The 26,909-nt window shown below is 40.8% G+C and overlaps 1 protein-coding gene across 2 annotated transcripts in view; it reads right to left on the bottom strand.

Moving 5' to 3' along the window:
• enox2 (ecto-NOX disulfide-thiol exchanger 2) overlaps nt 1-26,909 on the bottom strand; it is a 149,723-nt gene that overhangs the window by 29,868 nt on the left and 92,946 nt on the right. For both annotated transcript variants that reach the window (XM_034093306.1, XM_034093307.2), the window contains 2 exons: nt 11,479-11,634; nt 2,087-2,293 (listed from right to left, as the gene is read on the bottom strand). In XM_034093306.1, coding sequence (XP_033949197.1) covers nt 2,087-2,293; nt 11,479-11,634 — 363 coding nt within the window. The remainder of the gene's footprint in view (nt 1-2,086; nt 2,294-11,478; nt 11,635-26,909) is intronic.

The following is a 26,909-nucleotide window of genomic DNA, read 5'->3' as shown; positions in this document are numbered from 1 at the left end:
GGCTAAAAAAACAAACGACAATTACCCTCCGACTCAGATGTACAAGGCCTTTAGTGCCAGAATAACTCAAATAGTTATGAGATATTTGACCGTAGAAGAAAGAAGAAAGAGAAGAGAGGAGATAAGGGTGACATGTGACAAAGATCCCAAGTCGGATTCAGACTGAGGAAGTCACGGCTGTGTGGTTTCTACCTTACGACCACTGAAGCACCGCCACGCCTGAATGCCTCTAATTTTTGACAGATGTCAACTTCAAACTTCCCATTCGCACCTGACGGCAACCGTTTTTAATTAAATATTCTATATGATAATCAGCTAGTCTTACATCTTCTGGATTGCTCATGAAAATGAAAAGTTAAATCATGGGCACCATACATGGTTTTAATGCAAATTGGAAAACATGCCTGGAGGCGTGGAGTCAACTGAATAGTAAAATAGGAAAAGAAGGAGCAGGAGGGCTGAAAGGTTCATGCATGAGCTTTACTGTAGGGTTTCACTACGCAGGCTCTACCTGCCTCCACCCGTTCTCTTTATCCTGATGTGTAATCCCTCCATTTGACACCATGTACTGATAACGTAGAGTACAAACGTGCATCCTACTTCTCAATACACAAGGGGGACTAGAGGAGATAAATGACTGCTCTCGAGGCACTGAAAGGACCCAATATCCCTCATTACTCCCTCTTATACTCACTACTTACTTCTCATCCTCAAACTCTCCTCCTAACTTAATTTTCACTAATAGCTGGTTGCGGAGCTGAAGTGAAATCAGGCCCATTTTGTGATTTAATTGGTTGAAATTATCAGAGGGTGTTTGGGTACATTTGTGAGTGTGTGCTGTAGCCGGACACAGTAATGACGCCCAGTGCGATCCACTGTGAGGCCCAACACACTCATCTCACAGGAGAAAGGGGGGTAGATGCCAGTGCAAACAGGAAGAGAAATGAGCGAGAGTATGGGGGTTTCGACTTCAGTCTCTCTGCTTCAGGCTCCCAATCAACCACAGCTTCAATATTTCATAAGGGGGAGATCTCAATGTGCTGGGGCTGCTAGAGAAAGTGTCATTGCTGGGTACTGTGTTTGCACAGTGTGTGTGTGTGTGTTTGTGTGTGTGTGGGTGGGGTATTATTTATGGGAAAACTACACAGGCCTGTCATCTTGCTAATATATGGACCTCGGCTCCCACGTCTCACTGTGAGAACTGAGGCAGAAGAAATCCCAGGACCTTTCATTCAAACTAATTCCCACAAAAACACACACATTTGCACATGCATGAACACACACTTATGCTGGAAAATGCAACTGAAGCCACTGATAGGTTGAATAGGTTTTTCAGAGTAGAAATACACAGCCAGCACAGAGAGATTTAAGACTTATCAGCTCAAGAAGCCGCTGTGAAAATGAAGATTAGATAAGAAACAATGTACATGGTTAGTACAGATGCTTTTTTTTTTTGACCTAATGGTCATTTATAAATTTCTGTTTTGTGAGCCTCTAGGCTGTGTTTGACCTGTGCGTGTCCTTTCCTATAGTGAGGCCCACACAGATGGGAAGAGGTCATGTTTTTTTTTTTTCTGTGAATAATTTAATGATTTAAAGCCAACAGTTTTAATTATTTCACCAGCTGCCAATAATATGATTAATGAGCCGCAGTCTTGTATTTTAAATGCTCTTTTGTTTCGAGGCATTATTCATTCAAAATGTGAATTCATTTACGCTTCAAATTGTAAAATAATTTCTCAACGGATTTCTCTAACTGAATTTTAAGCTGTTACAGTCAGCAACGGACATGGTTGGAGATTTCTAACAAAACCGCACCTTGGGAGACAATATATAAGCCTTCATTGTATCTATAGTTTTATTTAAATCAAGGAACCAGATGATATATGGTGCGGTTGATCTTTTGCCTGAACGTCACATAACAGTGATTATGGGAAAATAAAGGGAAGTTTTCCTACCAGGGCCCTACTGTGTGCCTCCATGTGTTCTTGCTTGACATTAAGTCTAAGTGCAACTGACACAAATACAATGAAATATCGTAACAATGAACACTTTCCCAACAAGGTTAACAGTTCTGACAGCTCACCCGAAAGGAAAAGAGCCTTGTCCACAGTGAACTCTTCAGCAAATCTGATATGGCAGAAGTTCTTCTTGCTTTTGCGTATGGCGACGATTTCCCCACACTGCCCGAAGACCTCCACGATGAGCTGCTCGTTGGAGTTCTCTGGCACGCCGCCGACAAACACCGTCTTACAACCCGGAGGGCGGTCTCTCGTGGCCGGTTGGGGGAGGTCTGCTCAGAAGTGGTGGGAAAAAAGGAAGAATAAAGAGTTATTTATCAACCATCGCTAGGTTAAAATATTGAGACAGGGCTGTAAATAAATATCCGGAATGATGAAACTGTGTGCACTCGCATTGATGTGGAGATTATACAGCTGAAATACGAGGTACACAAGAAATGATTCAGCTGCCTCAGAAGACTGAAACTCGATTTTGAGAATGAATTATGCTCTTTAAGAAGCTGAATACAATATGTCCAGGGGCAGGAACATACGGTTATGATTATATCACAGCTGGAAATCATTTTGGCAGACCTGAGGAGCCGGGCTGATTTCCCGTCTTTTGTTTTAACTAAAAAAATATGCCTTTAATCATTTTCAATGAAAGACAATTCGAATAGCAAAAATGTTGTGAGACCTGAACAGAGAAACAAAACAAGAAGCAGCTGCTCTCTTGTACTGTTGCTCTTATACAAATATGTATTTACTCATACTTTAAATGCCAACATTTGAATAGTACTGCTTCCAACATGTTAAACAAATAACAAAGGCCTGGGTGTTTATCCTTTTTATATACACATTATACAAAAGAGGCATAGAAGTTATTAATATAAACCAGAATTTGAGAAAACTGAAAGACATACATACAAAAAGAAAGTATTATGTGGGTTACAAATATAAGGAAAATATTTTTAAGATAAATGGCACTGCAAAAACTGCATAAGGGAGACTCCTGTGATAAAGTATCCAATCCACACATGATGACTGAGGAAAACAAAAGCAAATACAAAATATCCAGAAGGCATAAGTGACAAATAAATCCCCAAAAGGACCTGGGGTGTAACTCCACATCCAGGCAGAGAAGAATAAGAGCCATGTCACGCAACATTTAGAAAGAGAACCAGAAACAAATCTGATATCAACTAGTTTGAAAAGCTGACTGCACTCCGCTGCAAAAATCAATCGGGTCATATTTTGAAAATAGCACTTGACTGAAAAAAATGATGAAGCTTAAAGCATGAATAATGATGACTTGGACTAATATTCTCAGATCGTTTTTTGTTTAAATGTTAATATCAAACTCATTCCATGTTGGAAATGAATTCCTTTTCGCCACAAAGTGATTGCAAATCCTCTCATGTGGAAGGTCTGCTTTGCAGAAATCACTTCTTCTTCACAGATGAGTGTTGACTGATCTAATCTCCGATAGATCAGGCTTCTCATCCATGATGAATGTGATTAGCGGGGTCTATGTGGAGTGAACCGGCTAATCAGTGGAACGCTGAGGATGCTGGATTTCCGGATGTGTACTAGAAAGACCTGGCTTTTTCCACTGCAAGAAATGCAACATCCGATGGGAGAGTGCGTATGTTTGGTGCATCCCTGGAACCAGTAAGGTGTACTACAAGCAGCTCTGCCGGAAGTGTCAGGTTGGGTTTAACCCCTACAGGGTGGAGCCCATCCTCTGCAAGGACTGCTCTCAGACTACCTGCAACTGTGAGAAGAAGCTGCGGCACATTAACATGAAGAGGCCTCACCGCCAGGACCTGTGTTGTCGCTGAAAGGGCTCGAGGTTGTCCTGCGACGCCACCTACAGCTTCAAATACCTCGTCTGAGCTGCCCTGCATGTCCATTCCTCAGCAGTGGAATGGAAGTTGACTCTCGTAACGGACTTTAAGATCTTTATATATTCTCCTACCAGCGAGTAGATGGAGATCTTTTGGTGGTTCATTTGAAGCAATCTCAAAAAATCTTTGTTTCCCCGAATTATCCTGGAGCTTAACTTAAACATAAACTATTTTGTAAGGAAAAATTAAATAAAGGTATGTTTCATGTAGTAGCTGTAAGTATAAGCTCGGTTATTTGTTTGGATGTTTCAGTGTCTTGGGGACACTTCTTTTATGGGGGGGGTGTGACAACCCTGTGGTTGTCCACCAGTGGTGGCTTCTGTAACCTGTGTGTTTCCTTGTAATCAGCAGTGATGGGACCCACCTGTGGTGCTGATTACAGGATATAAGAGGGCTGCAGAACAGGCTCTCGCTCTCTCTCAGCTGCCTTGCTCGGTGCAGCAGGACACCGCTCCTTTGTTCTGTTTTATTGTTGTTTGTAACCACTGTGTTGCATAAAATAAATGATTGTTTTGGGCAACTCCGGTGTGGAACTGTTGTCCTTATGTTACAAGCAGAGCCAGCTTGTAACACAGTAATTAAGACTTTACATCAGCTTTACTCACTATCACACAGTAATATGGTCTAAAAGGGTCCGCACACTTGCATACACATTAAAAATAAAAGTCTGTTCTTTTTGACTAACAGTTTTAAAGAAGTTGATCCAGTCTGACAGTTCAGTCTGACAGTTCTCTTGCCTCAGTCAGAATCCCAGATCTGGCCTTTTGGATGCCTTTTTTTTACCCCCATTATTCACCACAAACATGTAAAAGCTCTTACTGCCCGCTGCCATCTCTAAATAAAAAGCATTCCCATTCAGGACTCCAATTTAAAAAATAACTCCAGCTGTCACATATTTGGTGAGTGAAATAAAGAGACATAATACAAACAGCTGAAATGAGGTTCTGCAGCAGGGCGACTGCCTGGTGTCATTCATTCATATTGAACAAATAGACACATATTCATGTGATATTGAGCAGTGAAAACAATAATCCAGTCATAGTTTTATTTTGTTTAGAAATATTTATCAGCTCACAGTCCCCCTGCTGATTCAGCCACTTTCATGCAGTACTCTGCTGCAAAGTAAACTCTTAGTCCCAGAGCCAGCACTGTCCCTCACTTTTAACTTTCTCTGCCTCCTCTTTTCTTTTAAATGTGCCTGGGAAAGCCAAATATTGACTGGAGTCCTGAATTGGTGGATTAAACTAGTTTTGAGTTAGGATGGACAGAAAAAAGCGAAAGATGCTGCAGAAAAAGCTTGCGAGTGCAAAGAACGCTTCATTGGCAGAGGCAACAAAGAGTTCTCAAGTGACCTTTTCAGTGCATGAGTGTCTGGCAGAGACATGGGGCGCAAAGAGGACCGAGGACAGAACGGGTGCAGTTACATTACATTGCATTTTGCTGACGCTGCATTCGACCAAGAAGATACAAACTAGAAGAAAACAGAATCATATAAGTACATCAGGTTTCATAGAGCAAAAATATTTCAAGTGCTGCTCAACTGGCTTTAGATAAGCCAGTCCTTTATTAGTATATAAGTGCTCTGTTAGCAGTGCTTTGTTAGTAATTCTATCGCTCGAAGTGGAGTCGAAAGAGATGAGTTTTCAGTCTGCGCCAGAAGGTGTGTAAGCTATCTGCTGTCCTGATGTCAATGGGGAGCTCATTCCACCATTTTGGAGCCAGGATAGCAAACCCACGTGTTTTTGCTGATGGGAACTTGGGTCCCCCTCGCAGTGCGGGTGCAGCGAGCCGTTTGGTTGATGCAGAGCGGAGTGCACGTGCTGTATGGTTTAACCATGTCCTGGATGTAGGAAGGGCCAGATCCATTCGCAGCATGGTACACAAGTACCATTGTCTTGAAGTGGATTCTAGCAGTTACCGGAAGCCAGTGGAGGGAGCGGAGGAGCGGCGTGGTGTGGGAGAATTTAGGAAGGTTGAAGACCAGACGAGCCGCTGCATTCTGGATGAGCTGCAGAGGTCGGATGGCACATGCAGGTAGACCAGCCGGGAGGGAGTTGCAGTAGTCTAGGCGTGAGATGACGAGAGCCTGGACCAGAAGTTGTGTCGCTTTCTGGGTCAGGAGGGGACGTATCCTCCTGATGCTGTAAAGCGTGTATCTGCAGTGCAGCAGTAACCCAATGTATTGCAAATTAAATATAAATGTTTTGCAATACAAAGTTTGTTCTTTGTTTGTAGTTGCTTAGAAAAGTTAGCAGGAGAGAGATACTTCTGCTCTCCTGCTGTGATACTGAACCCCACTGTTTAGCACAGTAGACATATTACAAATGCACTACGAACAAGATTTCAATGAACTATTCATGATTTACTGATTGAATCACAAGAAAAACAGGATATCTTACAATATATTAAAAGCATTTGTTAGCAGACCTGAGTGATTGCCTGAGGTCTGCCTGCTTCTCATTTGCATAAAAACACAGAGTGAGGATAGAGTGGGCAGATTTTGCAGGATCAACTAAGATATAACAAACACGCTACGTTGCTGTCAGGCAGAGCTTAAAGAGGTTTTTTTTGGTCTAAATTCTGACTCGATATGTCTGTCACTTTGAGTAACCTTGAAACGGACATTTCAAGGCCGATCATTAAGCATCATATTATTATAATATTTCTTCCAAATTTGTATATACTCAGGATTCAAATATTCAAAAAATAGGGCTGACCCAGGCTTCAACTGTTGCCACGGTAATCCAAATACATTTCTTTTTTAATGCTTCATTTATTTTGTTCTGTTTTTTAGTTACAGTTTTACATATGTTTGTTATACTAATCCAACCCTATTCATCGTACACAATCAAAATGAATTATTATTTAGTAATTTTCAAAGGGATAGCGCTGAAGTGGAAACCCAACTTCCAGTTTGAAGCAATTCATATATTTTAAGCTTTTAGAATTATATTTGGGACATCCCTTGCAAAAAAACATATTGCAAAAAAATACAAAACCACACCAAACTACATCGGCAAAACTCTGCACAATGTGTACTTTTAATCTTAAAAAATGACTTTATTTTGGAACATAATGAAACATTGACTGACTGATAAGCTGATTTGTCTGACAAGTGACTCTGAATAAATACAGATGCTGCTGTAAAGCAAACAGGCCTGCCGTCAGCGTGGCCACCCACTGGTCTGCTACACTCACACAGGTCATCACCATCCATCACATCCGCCGGCTAAACACTTTTTTATAGGCGGAGGGACTGCCACACGAGGAGGCTCCAGTCCTTCAAGGGCTGTTATTCAGAAGATAAACTATATTAACAAACACTCCACTGTTTAGTCCATTCACGTCACTCATGAACACAAGGCAAACATAAAGATGTATCGGGGAAACAAACACCATTTCCAGCACGCCAGGACTTCCCTTTGTCAAGCTAACAGTCCATTTGTCAGTTTTTCATTTGGATCTTTGTTGACTGATCCGTTTATATCTTTTCATAGTCAAGCTTAGATGTCTATTTTAATGGAAAACAACAGCGGATGAGCAGCCTTCTTCATTAAAGCTTAATGTATATGTGTGCATTTGCAACCCTGAGACACACTGGTACTCTCATCAAAGCTCAAAAGAATATGTTTCATCCTTCTTCAAAGATAATTGTGAAATCTCTTTTTTAGACTGCCTTCAGACATCTGAAGAAAGTAAGAGAGACAGAAAACAGAGTTTGATGTTCAATTAGAGTATCAAAGTGAGTCCACGGGTCCAAATGTTGAGTGTGAAGTCTTTTAAAGCTGTATGAAGGTGCTATCTCCATCTTAAGTGCTGGATAGGTGAAGGTGAAAGAGGTTTAAGGTGCATGACTGAGGAAAAATGAGAGGAAAGAGTGGGATGATGACACACTTAGGGTAAAGATATACACACTGAGGGGGTAGAGGAAGAGGGAGAGAGCAGGGTTGTTGCAGCGCAGCTACAGGTCAGTGAGAGAGGAGGCGGCACGTTGTGTCAGGTTGAGTGCGTGCGGCTAGAGGGTAATGACTACTTGTGAAAGACAACATATGCACCTTGTTGCCAAGACACGGGATGCAGCCAGCATCAAGGCTTGTTTCCTTTTGTTATGGCCATATATACCGAATAACCCTCAAAACCATCTGCATCCATTTTACATCTCCCATTCAGAGCAATATTTTTCGATTATAAAACCAACCGGGCTGTATCATTTTATAATGTAACAACCCACATATAGAGTTAGCTCAAAGCAGAAGTCATCTGTTTATCATTTTTCAAGAGCTTTTTTATCACAGACATGGCATAACATATACATTCTAGCTTCTCAAACTTGAATATTTTCTAGTTTCTTAATCACTGTGGCATCACTGGTGTTGGTACTTATTTTGGGGATATTTGTGCTATCTGCAATGGCGACTTGTAATGAACAGTTTATAAAGACAATATGGTTATATGCATTTTTTTAATTCTTCATCTTATAACACTTTTGTCTTCAAAACTCACCTCGTTGCAACCAAAAGTACTTTTAAAAGCATGCAGTATTAAATAATGACACCTCTTTTCTCAAATCAATGTTTTTCTCTAATATCTCAAACAGCTCCATCGTCTTTGTTTACACAGTTTACTTGACACAGACGCTTAAATTATCCCATAAATTAACACTTCATTCAACTACATTTTTTATGTGAAATACTTTTTCTGCTCAGCTCCAAAGCTTAAAGGGGGACCTATCATGCAAAATGCACTTTTTGATGTCTTTTATACATAAATATGTGTCCCCGGTGTGTCAGGGAACTCACGCAGCGTCATAAAATAAAACCCTCTTTCTTTTCCTCCGTTCCCAAATCTCTAAAAACGGGGGAACAACGGAGCTGATCCAGATTTGCGTCCGATATGACGTAATATGGTCGGTGCATGTATACATTAGCATTGCTAACACTCAGAGCTAACCTGTACTGCACAGAGCATGTGTGCGAAGAAGCAGGAAATAAAAAGGAATTCACCTTGTTTCAACTGGCAAGAGAGAAAGCCTTTGAGCTCCATACTGTTTCAGAAATAATCCTTGATAATCCATGATATGGCGTTTCATCACGGCAGAATCTCCCGCATGAGCTCAGCCCCCTCCTTTTTATTTTAATCATTTTTTTTTTTTAAAGCTTTATACCCAAAATCAGCACTTTTGAAACAGGAAGTGAAAGTAGGCATGGCTAGAATGGGTGATCTGTTTGGTATTTTGAGCAAAAAACTTTATAGACATGTTTTTTTATATATTTTTATATATCTGAGACCTATGCTATTGCCTAAAAATAGCATGATAGGTCCACTTTAATGTCAGCCATTAAAACATCAACTTTGGAAGGAACCATGTGCCTCTTTGTCCTATCCTTCTATAAGTCGTCCACAGCTCTCAGCATGTACAGGTTGTTTTGACTGCAGAGGTTCACAGACATCCTTCTCTCCAGCCATGTCCTCCAGCTGCCTGAGGACATCCTGAGATATTTTCAGTCTAGGTAGGATATAAATATCTTTACAGCATTTTCTGGGTTTGACCCAGTGTCTCCTTAGAGCCCGTCATGCCTGGAATATATCCTTGTCGTGGCACCCGGGATCCTGGGGGGATGCTCCCTGCTCCTTAAACGCAAAGAAGCAGCAGTAATACAGGAAGTTGCTTCTGGAAGTCCAAGCTCCTGATCCTGTCCCAGAGGATGAACCCAGACACCAGGAATGGAAAATAATCACAGCTGGTTGCAACCTCAATCTCCGTCTTTTGGGAAGGACTATTTGCCTTCAGGCTCAGTTCCTTCTTCTGCACAAATTCACCTGTTTGGATCCCGTGCCTGCTCCAGACTTTGCATGTAGAGAAGCAAATAATCCCGACTGCTTCACATGTGGCTTAAAACCAACACAACATAACTACATTGCTGCCTGGCATGAAGCAGAGATGCAATCCTAAATCAACCAGAGGGTTTTACTATAACTAAATTCCATCTACATGAATTGTAAACCAATGCATAAAACAAACCAGTCTGTTTGTCTTTGAATTGCTTCTAGTCCGGACCCTTGCCGTGGAATCTTTAGAGATGCTACAAGGAGCTGCTGACTACCCACAGACTGAGGTGGATGTTCTTTGAGGGCACAACCTTTTCCCATTGGCTTAGTGTACAATGTGGAGCTGAATCTTACACAGTTATTTTACTTTCATGAGAAGGATCAAGCCTTGGCAGTTTTCCTCAGATGTCTGCCTAATAAAAAACTTGGCTTGGAGAGTTTGAAGAGGAGAAATGCCAACAAGTAAGTGTGTCCATGCATCACTAAGGACACAGCTTCAGTTGTTAGGGCACAAAACAACATTTTAGACTTAGTATTGAGCCTTGATATTCATTTTGTACTTATTTGTATATAGGCCACTCAACACAGATGTATTGAGTGATCTTGACAGGCTCTAATGTTGTTGATCTGATTCCTCACACAGCCTCATGGTTTTATTGACACACAGTACGTTGCTCATTTACCTAAACAAACGCCAATCTCAATAGACATTCCTAACATCTAATCAGCTTCCACAACAGTATTTAATGAGCCACAATGCACACAGCAGACAAGCAAGCACATCTGAAGAAAAACTGTTTCATACGTATGTGGTGGGATCAATCAAAAGCAAACCCCCACTATTTGTTTTCTAACACTGGATAATTGGAAGGTGCAGATGAGGCAAATATAAACAACAGCTTGAGCAAGGCGCTGAATGATATTTGTGTGGATGAAAGTGCAATTCGTGTTGTTTAGGCTAATCGCTGGGCCAAAAGATGAGAGAAACAAATAAAGAGGAAAAACACTGAGGAACAACACGATGATTGATGTTTCATATATTGAAACACCAAGACAGAACACATTTTTGGTTCTGATATATGCTACAAAAGCTTAATCTGAAGTCTTCGCTGAGATCTGAACAAATACATCTGCCACAACCACACTCATTTGTCAATTAACCTTTCTTTTTTTGCATGCAGGGAAAATTGAGCAGATCTTTTGGGAAATTATGTCAAATGTTTAGAGCTGTTTCAAGCTGAAATGTATGTATGTATGAAATAAGTCGGTTTGGATGTCGTCTACAATATCACAGATAGTATCATTGGGTTTTAAAATGTTGGACAAACAACCAATTTCTAAACTTTTAATTGTGTTTTTTTCACCAGTTTCTGATGTTTACAGGAACCACTTATGAATTGCTTTTATGAAACAGTAATTGTCAGGTGAATTGATAATGACAATAATCGTTTGCTGTACCCCCAATAATATAATGTGACCTTAGATAAATCACAGCCACAGTACAGTCAAGCTAAATCAACAAAACACCTCTTCAAAACTACTTAGCACTTATGTATGCTTAGGGAAGACAATGATGTAGTGAAAGCCTTCTAAGGTACATTGGACCCTGCCATGGTATTTCCCATGTGTAGAAGCTGTCTCCAAGGTCCCAATACTGTTATAATACAACATGTATAGGGCCTTGTGATATGACTCCTGTGCATGCAGACACTGTAGTGTAGGATTAACTTGATTTGACTTACTGGGGTTGGGGGGGAAGAGGGTGCAGGTCGTGCAGTGGATGATCTCCTTGACAACTGGCAGATCCTGGGAGAGGGGATTGAACACCATACCGAGGCCGGGCATCATGGGATTCATGGGGGTGATTCCACCCATCATGCCAAGGCTGGGATCGAAATCTGGAAGCAGGAGAAGAAAAATAAATTAGATCACAAAGCTGTTCCTTTCTGGGAAAGAAGGGAACACCTACACGGTAAGATTTAAATACAGACTTGTTTTCAACAGCTCACCTTTGGTCGGATATCGCATAATCCTGAACAAAATCTTTTAAATTGTGGACTTATTTCATGCCAGCCTACTCATTATCGAATACACAGCCATTCAGAATAGTTGAAGAAGTTTCTCACCCTCTCTGTCACTCATGCTGTTTGACTGATGACCTTTTAGATATATACACAGTTGGATGTAAAACCTGCGTCACAGAGAGGCTTATATTTACAATATTGATTTACATTGTCCATGGGAAAACATGTGCACACACACACACACACACACACACACACACACACACACACACACACACACACACACACACACACACACACACACACACACACACACACACACACACACACCACACACACACACACACACACACACACACACACACACACACACACACACACACACACACACACACACACACACACACACACACACACACACACACACACACACACACACACACACACACACACACACACACACACACACACACACACACACACACACACTTCTACCAAATATGCTTTTACAGTATGTGAGCACGCCTCCCAGTATGGAGCTTTTTGAAATGGAAATGATGCTGCCTTCCAGCATGTGCCTATGTGTACACTGTCACAGGATTTGTAGTTGACAATTATGCCGCAGGGTGTGTAATGTATATGCACCTGTGTGTGTGTGTGCATGCATGAGCACGGCTCGCTAAAACCAATCCTTCACTAGAGATTATACACACGCTGTAATATACTAGACGGGTAGTAGCATTAATCTGAACCACAAGGAAACACATTACAGAAGGCGTTATAAGACGCAGTTGATTAAATACACATTATGAAACTATTAAATAAAGAAGCAAGAATGACAAGTTGAATCTGGGAGTAATCGCAGCCATTTATTCTACCTTAATAAATAATATATTAAAATTAGATTAACAACAACCAACTACATGTTCTTTATAGAGGTTTTTTTTTGTGTTTCTTATATTTTCCCTCCTCATGTTTTGAAACATGGCGTTCAAACATTAGATATAACTTTCACTGTACTTTAGTCCAGACCAAAATCACCCTTACCTGTATGAACATATTAATAGACATATAGTAGAATTTAAAACCCTCAGAAAGTGAAACGAAATTGACCACATTTTTGTTTCTCAAAATGTAAAAAGACCTTGCTTAGAACTTACATTTCTGCTGCAAATAGTAAATATCCTGTTTATTGTGATGTTCCTTTTAGACAGAGAATTACAACAACGCACATTATACGGGTTCCACTCTATGGTTCCAATACAATATGGTCTTTTTTAGTGTTAAATAGCAATACATTCACTGAAAGTAAATAAAGCGGACAAGCGAAAATAGACACTACATTTCCTTACAGGCAATTTCCTCTAACGAGAGACAATTGTGAATTCAATTACATTAATTGAACTAGAATAGGGTTGGAAATATGCACATAACAGAGGACTCAGAGTATGTCCTTGGAGCCAGAAAGAGTGCACTGAAGACGTTTGACTGATAAAAATGGTGGATGGACGAAAAAAGAGGCAGAGACTACATAGGAGAATTCTCTTTATAAGTGAAATAAAGAGCTTTATTAAAGGGAGAATAGATGGAGGCTATGTGTCTATTGATGACCTCAGCATTAGTCTCTAACCAGGTGTCTGAGTGAGAGGAAACGGATGATAAGAAGGACCCTACTTGCCAGTCGATTGATGGCTTATTCTGCACGTTAAGGTGAACGAAAGGAAGATGGATAGCAGGAAGGAAGATAAGAAAAGGGTGGATGGAAGATGTGAGGACGGTTCAATAACCAGCCTGAATGCCAAACACTTAACATAGAAAAGAGCTGAGGAAACAAAACAGAGGATACATCAAGAATGCAGCGTTGTGGGAAGAACAAAACAAAAATATCTATGGATTTGTGTTTCTGGGAAATCATACTCCATTTTCTCCTGAGCCAATGCTCTACTGTTCCTGTGGTAGAATTAGGAAACATGCTTATGAGTTCATCCGTCAGAGATGGATGCAAAGCAAACTTGTGAGATTTCAGCTCACATGGAGGAAATTATCTGGTTTCATCAGGGCATGGGTGGTGCAATTTCACTGCATTGCTTCTCGTGTTCCCTTGTGTGTGTGTGTCTATCTATTTATTCTTGTCTATTAAGAGCCAGAGACCTGAAGCAAGCATGTAGCACAGAGCTGCGTGTAATAAAGGAGATGATTTACTTCTTCTTAAGGATTTCCAGCTCTCTCATCTCCACTTTCAACAATGTGGCTTGAGGACATGTTTCATCTCCAACATACCATTATTTCCTCATCCCCCCCCCGCTCTGCTACTCATGACAATGTGTGCTGTAAGTAGACACAGATGAACATGCACTAGTACACTTCATCCAATGTAAGTATTTATGCCATTTTCTTAAGGATTTCCTGTTATGTTCCAAATATACAAATTGTTATAGTTTACATTTGTTAAAGCATAATAGTGGTTGATAGTCGGTTCAGTTTAGGGGACATGACAGAAAGAAATACTTCCCTTTCATTTTCTGTAACAGCTGCCACCCATGACACCAACCGATTAAGTTTTAGTAGCACCACGGGCAGGCGCTCCACTTAAATCAATGAGGTATGATGTTTCCATTTTCATCATTTGTTTAGGCTGCAGTCAGAACATTTTCTCATATGCCAACCAGGAGTAAAAGTAAGAGTAATGACAGCAGGAGTTTATGTTGCCATCCTTTAGGCAATTATTTTACAGATGGTGCATTTTACAATTGCGCAGGGGGATGGATATTGGAATAATGTTAGCTTTAAGTAATCATTTTTATTTTTTCAGGCAATTGACCATCGAACAATTGAGTCTAATTGTGCATCGTCTGTAGAAACAGTCACATGTTTAGAAGTTCATAGTTCAAATAGTAAGCTCGGGTAGAAAACAGGTTGATTTACCTTTTATGAGTTTATTTTGCTTCTGAACCCAAGAAAGAAAATTGTTAGGATTACGATATTGGTTTTTCACTGCATCTCAGTTCAATAAGGTGCTTTCGATGTAATGGAAATGTCCTGGGTTTGAAGTTGACCTGGGTCATGTGTTGCCTGCAACCATCTACTTGCTCTCGGTGGTGTAGCAATCATAGCGAAAACACTGAAGAAAAAATCTTTAATCTCACAAATCCAGCAGTTGCAATAAGATTTTGAAAGCAAACCTGAATTACATTTGTAGTACGATCATATGAAGGTGGGTGTGGATGAGGTTAATAAGCAGAGGCTACCACGGAGCACTGGGCTACACTTTCATAAATATTAAAAAGACAAGCAGTCAGGCGGCTACATTCACCATCCACTAATCTGTAATGCTACAGGGACGAGTGGGTGAGCGGGTCATCGGGGCGCCTCCCTCACAGATGTTTGATCTAATACTAGAACAAATCCAAAGGCTTTAAAGAGTTCGAGCCACACAAACCCACCATCCCTCCTGGAAGGTTTAACATCAAATACAGCTAGTTAAAAACAGTACCCCTAACTACACTTTATAGTTCACAACTTCACTCACATTTTGTATAGTCTGACTTTATTAGGGCAGATATTCTCTCCAATATGTTGTCTGTACATGACTGTAAACTATTTAAATATCTGACTTCTGCTCATCAATTAAAACGAGACACATTTCACAGAAATCTTACAGTAAAGTAAATGCCAATCTAATATGAACTATTAAACCTGAAGAGAAACACTAAGAATAAGCTTTGTTATCCAAGTAATATGCAATATTACATTAACAAAGAATGGATTTCCGGACAAAAATATAAATATTTAGCTATAATCAATCAATAATGCATTTTTTTTATTTGACATACAAAACATTTGTTGGTTTTACAAAATATTGTATTATTTTTTAGATTATACAGTGTGTAAAGTAGTTAAATGCGTCCAATACACACCGGTTACATCATTAAACTCTTCGAAAGCAGCCATTCTGCAAAACTACTACTAACTTACTTAATTTTAATTAGGTACATTAGGCTGATGCTTTTGTACTGTTACTGTTACTTTATTAAAAAACCAAGACATTTGTATTTGTTTATGATCTAGAGTAGTGATTCTTAAATGGGGGTACGTGGACCCCTATAGGGCAGTGATTCTCAAATGGAGGTACGTGGACCCCTACAGGGCAGTGATTCTCAAATGGGGGTACGTGGACCCCTAGGGCAGTGATTCTCAAATGGGGGTACGTGGACCCCTAGGGCAGTGATTCTCAAATGGGGGTACGTGGACCCCTAGGGCAGTGATTCTCAAATGGGGGTACGTGGACCCCTAGAGCAGTGATTCTCAAATGGGGGTACGTGGACCCCTATAGGGCAGTGATTCTCAAATGGGGGTGCGTGGACCCCTATAGGGCAGTGATTCTCAAATGGGGGTACGTGGACCCCTAGGGCAGTGATTCTCAAATGGGGGTACGTGGACCCCTAGGGCAGTGATTCTCAAATGGGGGTACGTGGACCCCTAGGGCAGTGATTCTCAAATGGGGGTACGTGGACCCCTAGGGCAGTGATTCTCAAATGGGGGTACGTGGACCCCTAGGGCAGTGATTCTCAAATGGGGGTACGTGGACCCCTAGGGCAGTGATTCTCAAATGGGGGTACGTGGACCCCTAGGGCAGTGATTCTCAAATGGGGGTACGTGGACCCCTAGAGCAGTGATTCTCAAATGGGGGTATGTGGACCCCTATAGGGCAGTGATTCTCAAATGGGGGTGCGTGGACCCCTAGGGCAGTGATTCTCAAATGGGGGTATGTGGACCCCTAGGGCAGTGATTCTCAAATGGGGGTACGTGGACCCCTAGGGCAGTGATTCTCAAATGGGGGTACGTGGACCCCTAGGGCAGTGATTCTCAAATGGGGGTACGTGGACCCCTAGGGCAGTGATTCTCAAATGGGGGTACGTGGACCCCTAGAGCAGTGATTCTCAAATGGGGGTACGTGGACCAGGGTACTGCAGGGTGTAGGTGTGAAAAAAAAATATATCATGCATGATTACAAAAATAATCATAGTACAATAAGTTAAATAGAAAACACAATTTTCTATAAAATATTCCTAGAACCACGGTTCAAGATCCGTTCTTGTGCTTTTCTGGTGCTTACAGTAACTGGTGGCCACGTTCTAGTCACTTTGCTCAGCGCCACTGCTTGTTAAAACTTTTATTTGCCGTACTCGCCATAAACTGATATTGCTCAGGTTAATCTCGCCCCCCCTCCGACGTAAGCGTGACGTATTGGTACTTGCCGTGCAGCCGAGTGGGGCCAGCTAAGAACCGGTTTTCGGTGCTTAGAGCTGGCTCCGCTGCGGTGGAAACAGGAAGAACCAGAGCTAAATCAGGCTATAGCCCGGAACCACGCCGAGCGGGAAGCCAGTTGCAATATTAGATTATAACAAATAGACATTTAAATGGAATTGTGGTTAAAAGGTAGCAGCACTACAGGGAACGTGGACAACGGAGAAAAAAATAAGCCAAAATCGAGCCAACAAAATGCCGTCAATATCAGGAGGCGTATGCTTTGATGGGATTCACGTCAACAAACGGCAACCCGCCCCAGGCATTGTGTTTTTTCTGTGGGGAGAAACTAGCCAACAGCTCGATGAAACCAGCGCACCTCCAGAGACATCTCAGCACCAAACACCTGTGTCATGTTGGTAAGACACCAGAGTTTCTCAAGAGAAAACTACATCGTACAGTATGCGGTGTCTCTCCTCATCGCTAAAGCCAAAAAGCCATACACGATCGTAGAGGACCTACAACTCCTAAATAGTGTCATTGCAGTGTTATTACATAGTTTGTTTATAATTGCATTTTTTTTTTCAGTTACAACGTTGGTTTTTTAACCCTTTCATGCATTGTGTTCACTACATTAGAGACTGCTAATTTAATGCTGTTTTCTTGTATATGCATGGGGTTTCGGATAGTATAGTTGCTCATCAGGCACCACAGTGGATTTTATTATAATATTTGTGTATTGTATTTTATAGTTTTTGCATAATATATCATTTTTTTCTTTGTTTATTTTAAAAATCTGTTTTACATTTTTTTTGTTATGTTCTTTTTTTCATGAATAAAGACGAAAATATCCTTAGTTTATAGTAATGTATGCATGAAGGAGTTCATACATCACACACTGATGGAACATCACTATATTGCAATTATTTATATAGGCGTTTTCTATCAAACATGTTTGGGGTTGGTCAGGGGGTACTTGGCTGAGAAAATGTTTCAAAGGGGGTACATTACTGAAAAAGGTTTGAGAAGCACTGACCTAGAGTGTGTGAAAGAAATAAGTACACTGTGTGTCTTAGCCAAGGGAACTGTTGGTTCAAGCATAAACAATAGTGGGAGACAAAATATATCTTTAGAATGATCTCATTTAGATTGAACAGATGTAGAGACAATGAATACCTATTGAATGAGTGTCAATGTGGGTGTACTGTTGCTATGGTACACGAAGAGTGGAATGAAATGTCATAGTGCATTTAAACACTGAAGGCAGATAGCATATGCTTTATAATGAAAACATAACTAAACTATTATATTTAATTTATTCAATGAGCAAACTAGATGAATACCAGCTGGGGATGGATCAGATCACGAGAGATGGTTCATGATCGAGAGCTTCTACAGATGTACAAATGGGCGTTTATGACTCAAGCAGTCAAGCTAGGGATTCACTTTCACAATTCAATTTGGGCCAACAATAAGATCAAAAGAAGCATTTCCTGCCATTTTACAAAATAAACTCTCTTTTAAAAGGCACTTTTTCATTTTGATTCTTGCATGTGTCAGCAACAATTTAAACTATTCTTTAAAAATGTAAGAATCTTTTCAGATTTAAAATTGTAAGTGACACATTTAGATTTTGTATATTAAATGACTCTTTGATAGTATCAGTCTTCGTTGGTGATACTCAGTAAAACATAATAATACAAGATTAGGCAAGGCAAGGCAAGTTTATTTATATAGCACTTTTCAACGCAAGGCAATTCAAAGTGCTTTACAAAAAAATGAAAGACATTAAGCATTAAAAAAGAAAAGCTAATAAAATAAACATTAAGGAAAAATACATGGATAAAAGTTACAGTGCAGTCTAAAATATGAATAGTTCAATTAAACATTACAAGAAAAAGTACATGGATAAAAGTTACAGTGCAGTTTAAGATATGAATAGTTCAATTAAAAGCAGTGACAAAAAGAAAAGTCTTCAGCCTGGATTTAAAAGTAGTAGTAGTAGTAGTAAGATTAGAGTGCAGAAGAGTCTTTGTGAAGAAAACAACAAAAGAAACCCGGGGCTGGGTCCACCCACACACACACATGATCCTCCTCATCAGGCTTGTCTAGGAGCTTCAGTCTCTATTTTCACTCATGGTAGAAAACGGAAATCCACAAATATCTCCGTGCCAACACCGTTTCCTTGTACAGTAACACGCTCGAGCGCACATGCACACAAAGTCGGCTTCTAATACTATTCCAGAAATTCTCCTCTAACTTTCTACCTGATGTTAAACAATCAATTTCCTGGAGGTTTGTTCAAAGTAATTACATTTTGAGCCTGCCTTATCAATCTAGCGTGGAGAGAACTGACATTTGATTGTGTGAAGCTCCGGGCTATTAATGTCATCCTACTTTTTTTTCTTACCGTCTCTCCCCCCCCTGATTTCCAGGGTAAACGTCCCTTCTAGCAGTCAGCGGTGGGGGGAGGGGGGTTTGAAAGGGACATGAACGATGCTGTGAAGCATGCTGGATAATATTCTCTAATGAGGCGAGGCTGCCACGCCACCTGGAACCCTACCAGTGGCTGAAATCTGCCGCTCACAATATCTGTCAAAAGTCACCCTCTTTGCATTTTTATATGAACATCTCCGACTTCATTTCTCCTACAGGAACATAAAAAACCCTCCATGTTTAAAAAACGTATTCCATCTTATTTAATTATATCTAAATAAGAATCTGCTTCCTTATGTTGCCTTCCAAAATCAGTCTTCATTACCGGACACCTCCAAACTCCCATAACACATTTAGTCTTTCAGGACATCTAGCCACTTATCTAATATAGCTGCCATGGATAGGAAGAACTGTCAGAAAGTCCCATTTCTATAGCCCTATTACTCCTGCTGTATTTATTTTCCCTAGACATATATCCACTCTGTCCTCCTACACACAGCCAAAAACCTCTGGCATCGTACTGTACCAGTGCTGCTTCTGAGCTGTCAGCAGAAAGGGACACGGCTTTCAGTGTCCAAGGATCGGAAAACGCTTACAGCATGGGAATGACTGTCAGCCAAAATATTTCCTAATGTTAATCCAGGTGAACTAATGTGTGAAAATGAGAGGACCCTGATTCATATCCTGTGCCCTCTAGATTCACATGAGGAGCACGGTCTAGAAGAATGGCTATGAGGCATGACACGTTTTCAAGTTTTCATATACACGTTTTGTGTCTGTGTGTATTTGTGTACAGTGGTGGATGGGTATGTGGCAACCATGGGGAGAGAGATGAGGACGAGTGGGAAGCTGCAGACAAAGGAGTGGTTGTTTATTCAGGGAACTGTTGTCGGTCCCTGGAGCCTGCTTATCTATTCTCCAGGGTGTGTTTGTGTGTGTATTCATTCATAAGAAGTGCATCTAAATTAATTCTGATAACCTTGCAAATAAATGTGTGCTAAATGCTGAATGTTTTCTTTCTGATGGTGGTGGTGGTGTGTGTGTGTGGCCCTCACTACATTTCATGTGGGTTCCTCACATTTGTCTTTTGTTCAATGAGCAGTTTTGACTCAAAATGAGAGAAAAGTAAAGCCATCAAAACTCATCATTCCTCTGAATATAAACATCTATTATTATTATTATTAGAGAAGCATAGCACACAGGCATAATATATTGTGCGGGGGCTGCTGTGGATTGGTCAGACAAAATACACTTCACTCCCAAGGTCAGATAAACACTAAAATGAGAAAAGTCTAGTAACTGAAAGAAAGCATTACTGCTGATTTTCTCTAACCCTGAGTGAAAAGTGGTTTGGCGACAAAGGCTTCTTTTGTTGTGTGGAGAAATTCAGGAATGGGGATTAGATAGATTGCAATGGTCTCACTACAGTATGTCTTAAGTGAAAAAACACAACATTTCTCTGACCTTCATCTAAATGTTGTTCTTTCTCGGTGAAATACTGGATGTGTTCACCAAATCGGGACTGAATGAAAGAATCTGAAATCTCTCTTTAGTTGAACTCCACACTGAGGCCATAACCTGCAATGAAGACTTTAAGAGCACTTCTCTAAACACTTATCTAAGACAGTGGGTGTTTCTCAATGTCGAGGACGATTCCTTGGTAGGACATGTCTTCCGAGTCAGGTCCTTCAGAAGCGAGGCAAGAATCCTTCCTAGTCTCGGAAAACGAAGAATGGTGGAACAGGCTAACAGGTGTGCGTCATATGCGAGGCCCCGCCTTAAATGGAGCGCAATTTCTGCCAACGATTTTGGAAATTGGTCCGTGCGCAAAGCATTGTGTGGATTTTAAGACCGCAGAGGATACACATGTGCGGCCTCGAAATGTCCCGCAACGAAGGATCCAAGGATCCTGGACATTGGAACAGTCCTTCGGCGGGACTCGATAACGTAGCATCCTTGAAATAGTGGCTCTGGAGGAGCCTTCCTCGACATTAAGAAATACCCACTGGTTCATTCTCCCAAGCCAAACAACTCTAGGACCACTGGAGTCCTTGGATCATACCAAATGTGTGGATAACCTATATATATATATATATATATATATATATAAGAATCATAAAAGAACAGTTATTCAACACATACTGTCATGTATTTTATAATAAAAAACATCTTGTGGTCTGTATTTTGAGAGAAATAGAAAAAGCAGGAACTCTATAGCTTTACATCTGGTTCTGCTTACAGGCAGGAGGTGCTACAGAGAGCGCTGATGAAGGTTGGGCAGGGCGAACACTCCTGGAAAAGGATATAGTCTCACGGTCTGTCAGCTGTCGAATATGTAAAAACCAGATGTTGATTCTTGCCATTACTGTTCACATTTCTGCTCTGTTCTCACAGTTCACTATATATATATATATATATATATATATATATATATATATATATATGGGATTTACTCCCCAGCTTTAGGGCTTGCTAAGAGTAAGACATGACTAATGCATGCAATATTCATGATATAAAATCCATTTTAGAGCATCCGGAGATTTATTTTGTCCTCAATTTTGGGTTTGTAATAAGGGATGTACCTATTGGTGACATTCACTCAAAAGTAACTGTATCTACAATTTACAATTAACAAACAAAAATAATACTAACTGTACATCTCAAGCCTTGATCATACACTAACACTTAAAACCTCACAGTGACTTCTCAAGTTTTTCAATGCCACGGGAACTCTCTGGTCTGACTGAACTCTTGTATGCAAAGAAAAACAAAGGTCACCTTACTGTTTACATCTTGGGGTTTTACAAACTTAAACAACTGTATTCTATGCTCTGTGTTTGCAACAGTGTCTGCAGAAAAGCACCAATCATCACAATTGAAACTGATGATGCATGTTATGATCCTAATAAAAAACAGAATCTCCCGACTTCAGCTGCAGCTATAAAAGGGTAGAACCTCAAAATAATGCAAAACACTGCTCCTCCAGAGATATGCCAGACCCTACTCCACCCTAAACAGATTCCTTACATTCAGCGGTTTCCTGAAGTCTGGCACAATTTGGTACGTGTTTGTTCCAAGATCGGGATTTAAAAAAACTTTTTTTTGTTCTTGACATTTTCCCACCTTTGGCTTCGTTTGCTTTGTGAAGATGGGTGGGGGCTTGAATTTTCTCTAGTTTTCCCCTTCATGTCATGAGGTTTCTTGGAGGGGACAGCTTGGGCTGGGTCAGAATCAAAAAGACTAATTTGCCTTGGAGGCCTTGATAATCTCTCTTAAAGGCAACACCTTTTCTCCTCATATTGTTGAGGAAAACAGACTTCAAGCAGAAAAACAATAGGGGAAAAACCCTGGCATAAGCAGGGAATACCTCTTCCAGGAGAGAAAGCAATTCAAAACTACAGATATGCAGAGACAACAGAAGTACGTAGCTTTGGTATAAAGAGACAGAATGACAATAGAACAAATGAAGTACAAAGACAATCAAAGATTATGAATCAAAGAGGATGTCATCTGTTCTTTGTGCACTAGTACAAACAAACTTGACTCATGTCTATGGCCTGAGTTCAAAGTCCCCTTCTATCTAAACACTTCCTTAACACAAACATGTAACAATAACTTTCTAACATACACAACCAGGTCCCGGTCCATCTATAGAAATAAAACTGTCATCAATGGGGACGTGCAGCGGGCTCTGGAAAGCTGCAGATTGTTCGAGGCTCTGCCCACAGTGGTCTGTTTATCCAGCTGTCCATCTGAATAAATCCACTTGGCTGGAGGCAAGGAAAGACTTGGTGGTGAAAAAACACATTGTAGTCTAGTGGATGAGACAGAGGCAAACTGTAATGTGTCAGGAAAGCACGCAGGCTCTGGCAGTCTATTGAACGAATAAGCCTGAAACTGACACATGAAGAAAAACACTTAAAGCTACATGAAGGAAACATGTGAAAACGGTTAAATTGACAAACACACTTAAATATCAAATGGCAAAGGACAAAGAGCGGGACAGTGAAGTCTCTCCTGTTGTTAAGAGGTGAAACCAAAAGGAGACAAGATGATGGAGAATCAATAACTAATCCACGTGGATTACTCCAAAGGCACAAGGTGCTCTGGTAACAAGTCCTGGCTGCAGAATAAACTGAATATAGTCAGAATAAGACTGTCATGCAAAACTGACGAAATAGCTTTATATAATGTTATAATTACGTAATATAAATAAATTAGGTAATTACTTTATTGTATTTTATTGATCCTTCCTAAATCCTGTCCATTTCGCTCAGTGCTACAATAACAGTAAATCAAACTTGGTACCAGGTGAAAAGTCGTGAAGACGGCTTTAAGATGTATCCGAGGGACTGTAAAAAGCAGTTTGTCGAAAGTGTTTTGTTTGAAACATTCTCAAAAACGAGTTTTTCCTAATGTGAAGAGTGGATCAAGGGGTGTGCTGTAGACCTTCTTGTTGGCTAAACAACAACATCATCGCCACAAAACCTGCTTCTGTTAATGGCAAACACATATACAGTATGTGAAGTCTCTTTACATTTGTGTCCCAATCTTACAGACGGATTACATTGCATCATCATTTAGTTAATGTTAGCAAAACGCTAGCTAATTCTGAATCTAGAGGAGTTGGTCTGATGTTAAAACATGTCAGCCAGGTTCCCTTTAGCCTTTGGTGCGTTCAAGAGATTTGGTTTCGGACATATTTGATTCAATTCAATAAATTAACGCTTATGATATGGCTCCAAAATGTGAACAATTAGCTTATTCTTGTTTTCTTTTCCTGCTCAGCGATTCTTATCTCAAAGTTCCTGCCACTGAGCGCTTAAAAAGGGACAAACTTCAAAATGTAAACTTTTTAGATCTTATGTGAAGAAAGCTTCAGCAACTGGAAAACCAATTTCTAAACTTAATGATACACTTTTTGTTTACTGCCTAGTTGAAAAAACATTAAAGTGTACTACCATATTCTTTATTGGGGGAGAAGAAAATGCAACATGTGCAAAGCTTGTGGCGGTTTCTACATGGCAGATCTGTTAAAAACTGCCCTTACTAGAATGTTGAGTGATTTCTAGTTTGGCAGATAGCTTAACAATGTCTTTAATAAACACAGCACACACATGTATCCTTCAAAATCCTTTGAATGAAGGACTCAGGCCTTGGTAGAATTTGAAGGATACTCTACATTGGAATAGTGGTGGGATTCCATGACGTGACATCCCACCGCAGGAATTTGGTTGTTTAGGGACCCATACTTGACAGTGACAAACACTCTCTGTCCGGCTACGTGCCGCCCTGAAGTAACTTTTGCTGTTATTTATTTGGATATACACAATGTCTTACTTCCCGACGGGAATGTCAAAGTCCTTCCTGTCGGCTTCTTGAAAGTGTATTGCTTCAGGCAGCCGGTGAAACAGGACCACAAGTGACGGAGTTGGCATGCTTTTTATCAAGCTTTTCCAACCTAGCAACGGTAACTAGAGTGTGGGGTACTTTGTTGTTGGATTGGCTACACATCCCTCTTACAGTACGTACTGTTGGAGCCAAAGGAGCATGTCAGGGTGACTCACAGCAGGAAAGAGTGTAAGGAGCTCTGCTCTGTGGGAGCAGATCAGCAGCATGCTTTAATGTGTCTCTGGGTTTCAGAGGCTGACTCAGCAGTAATGACATATAAATGAGATGTTGGGTAATTTAGATTGTTGTGGGAGGGAGTGAGTGAGGAGGGGGAACAGGAAAGGAGACGGAAAGGAAGCAGTGGAAAAGGTGGGGAAACACCAGGCGTTAGTCCAGGTGATGTATGAGGGAGGACACAGCTGTCCTCTTGAAATGTCTCCTCCCTCTCCATCACGGTCTCCTCCCTTCTTCCCTCTCTATACTCCCCCTCTGAAACTGCTTCTGAAACTGGATGTTTGTCCCTAGTTGAGGCTGTAAGGCCATGCACATAAATGGTAAACCCACACAGGGCAGTTTAATCATGTTCTCTTGATGAGGGCTCTTCACAGAGCTGTGTGGGTGTGTACAGACTGTGGTTGATTGACACCTCACTGTGAACAATACTTCTGACACCTTTGTCTTTCTTTACGAAAGAGGTATTACAATTACTATTAAAGTTAAAATATCTTATATGCAGCATCACATTGTTCAAAACTTGATAAGGCATTACAAATCGAGTTTATAATATGTATAGTTTATAAACATAACATTGAAAGTAAATAGAACAGCCTAATTTTGACCAATACATGCATCCCTAGCACCTGGTTTTAAGTGTGCTTGAGGCCTAAACAGACAGAGGGGGTGTTTCTCAATGTCGAGTAAAGCTGCTCCAGAGCCACTATTTCAAGCATACTACGTCATCGAGCGCCGCCGTATGTCCAGCATACTTGGAATTCTACCGAGCCCGGCGTACTTCGTAGCGAGACATTTCGAGGCTGCACATGTGTAGACTCCGCGGTCTTAAAATCCCCACAATGCTTTGCGCACGGACCAATTTCCACAAATCTGTGGCGGAAAATGTAAGGCGGGGCCTCTCTGTTCCACTCTTCGTTTCCGAATGCCAGGAAGTATTCTTGCATTGACATTGAGAAACACCCAGGGTCTGAATAAATGTGAGAGCAGTTTACTTGACCTTTCTTGCAGCAGGCATTTTGACTTGCCAAACACAGGTGTGTTTAACATCCCTAATTGCTGAAATTATTCATGCATGCCAGTTTCAGGGCTCTGGTGATGCACATGCTGTATCACTGGCACGGCTAAATGACACACTTAAAAAGGAAAACGTTCAACGTTCATCAACGTTATAAGTTACATCTGTGATTTTCCTGCTATAGAAGGTTCAACTATCTGCTGTAAAAAGGCCTTAAAGCACTGCAAATAAACCCAAGAGTAGGAAGTTGGCACATACAGTTCAAACTTCAGGGCTCTGATACATTCAGTGCCAGCTTCTTCAGAAGAACAGACATATGATTGGTTTGGACACACTGGAAAGATAGGTAGTGTGTCGAGGATCCAACCCTCACCTCTACACCAGGTTCAGCTCCTCTGCTGTTCCTGTACTACCTATACATTCTCTCTCTCTCCTCAGTGAACAGGCTTTTGTTTACCATTTATGAAATACACCAGACCTGAGTGTGTGTGCGCGCTTCACTTAATATTTCTCGAGAAGTGCATTTGGGAGACAGTTTATCTCCAAGCGAGTATGTGTGTGTGTGTGTAGTAGCATCTCCACACACACACACACACACACACACACACACACACACACACACACACACACACACACACACACACACACACACACACACACACACACACACACACACACACACCACACACACACACACACACACACACACACACACACACACACACACACACACACACACACACACACACACACACACACACACACACACACACACACACACACACACACACACACACACACACACACACACACACACACAATATGA

The sequence above is a fragment of the Pseudochaenichthys georgianus genome, chromosome 10 (assembly GCF_902827115.2).
Source record: "Pseudochaenichthys georgianus chromosome 10, fPseGeo1.2, whole genome shotgun sequence".
Classification (NCBI taxonomy): domain Eukaryota; kingdom Metazoa; phylum Chordata; class Actinopteri; order Perciformes; family Channichthyidae; genus Pseudochaenichthys; species Pseudochaenichthys georgianus.
The sequence above is the reverse complement of the archived record's forward strand: the minus strand, read 5'-3'. Positions and strand labels throughout refer to the sequence as shown.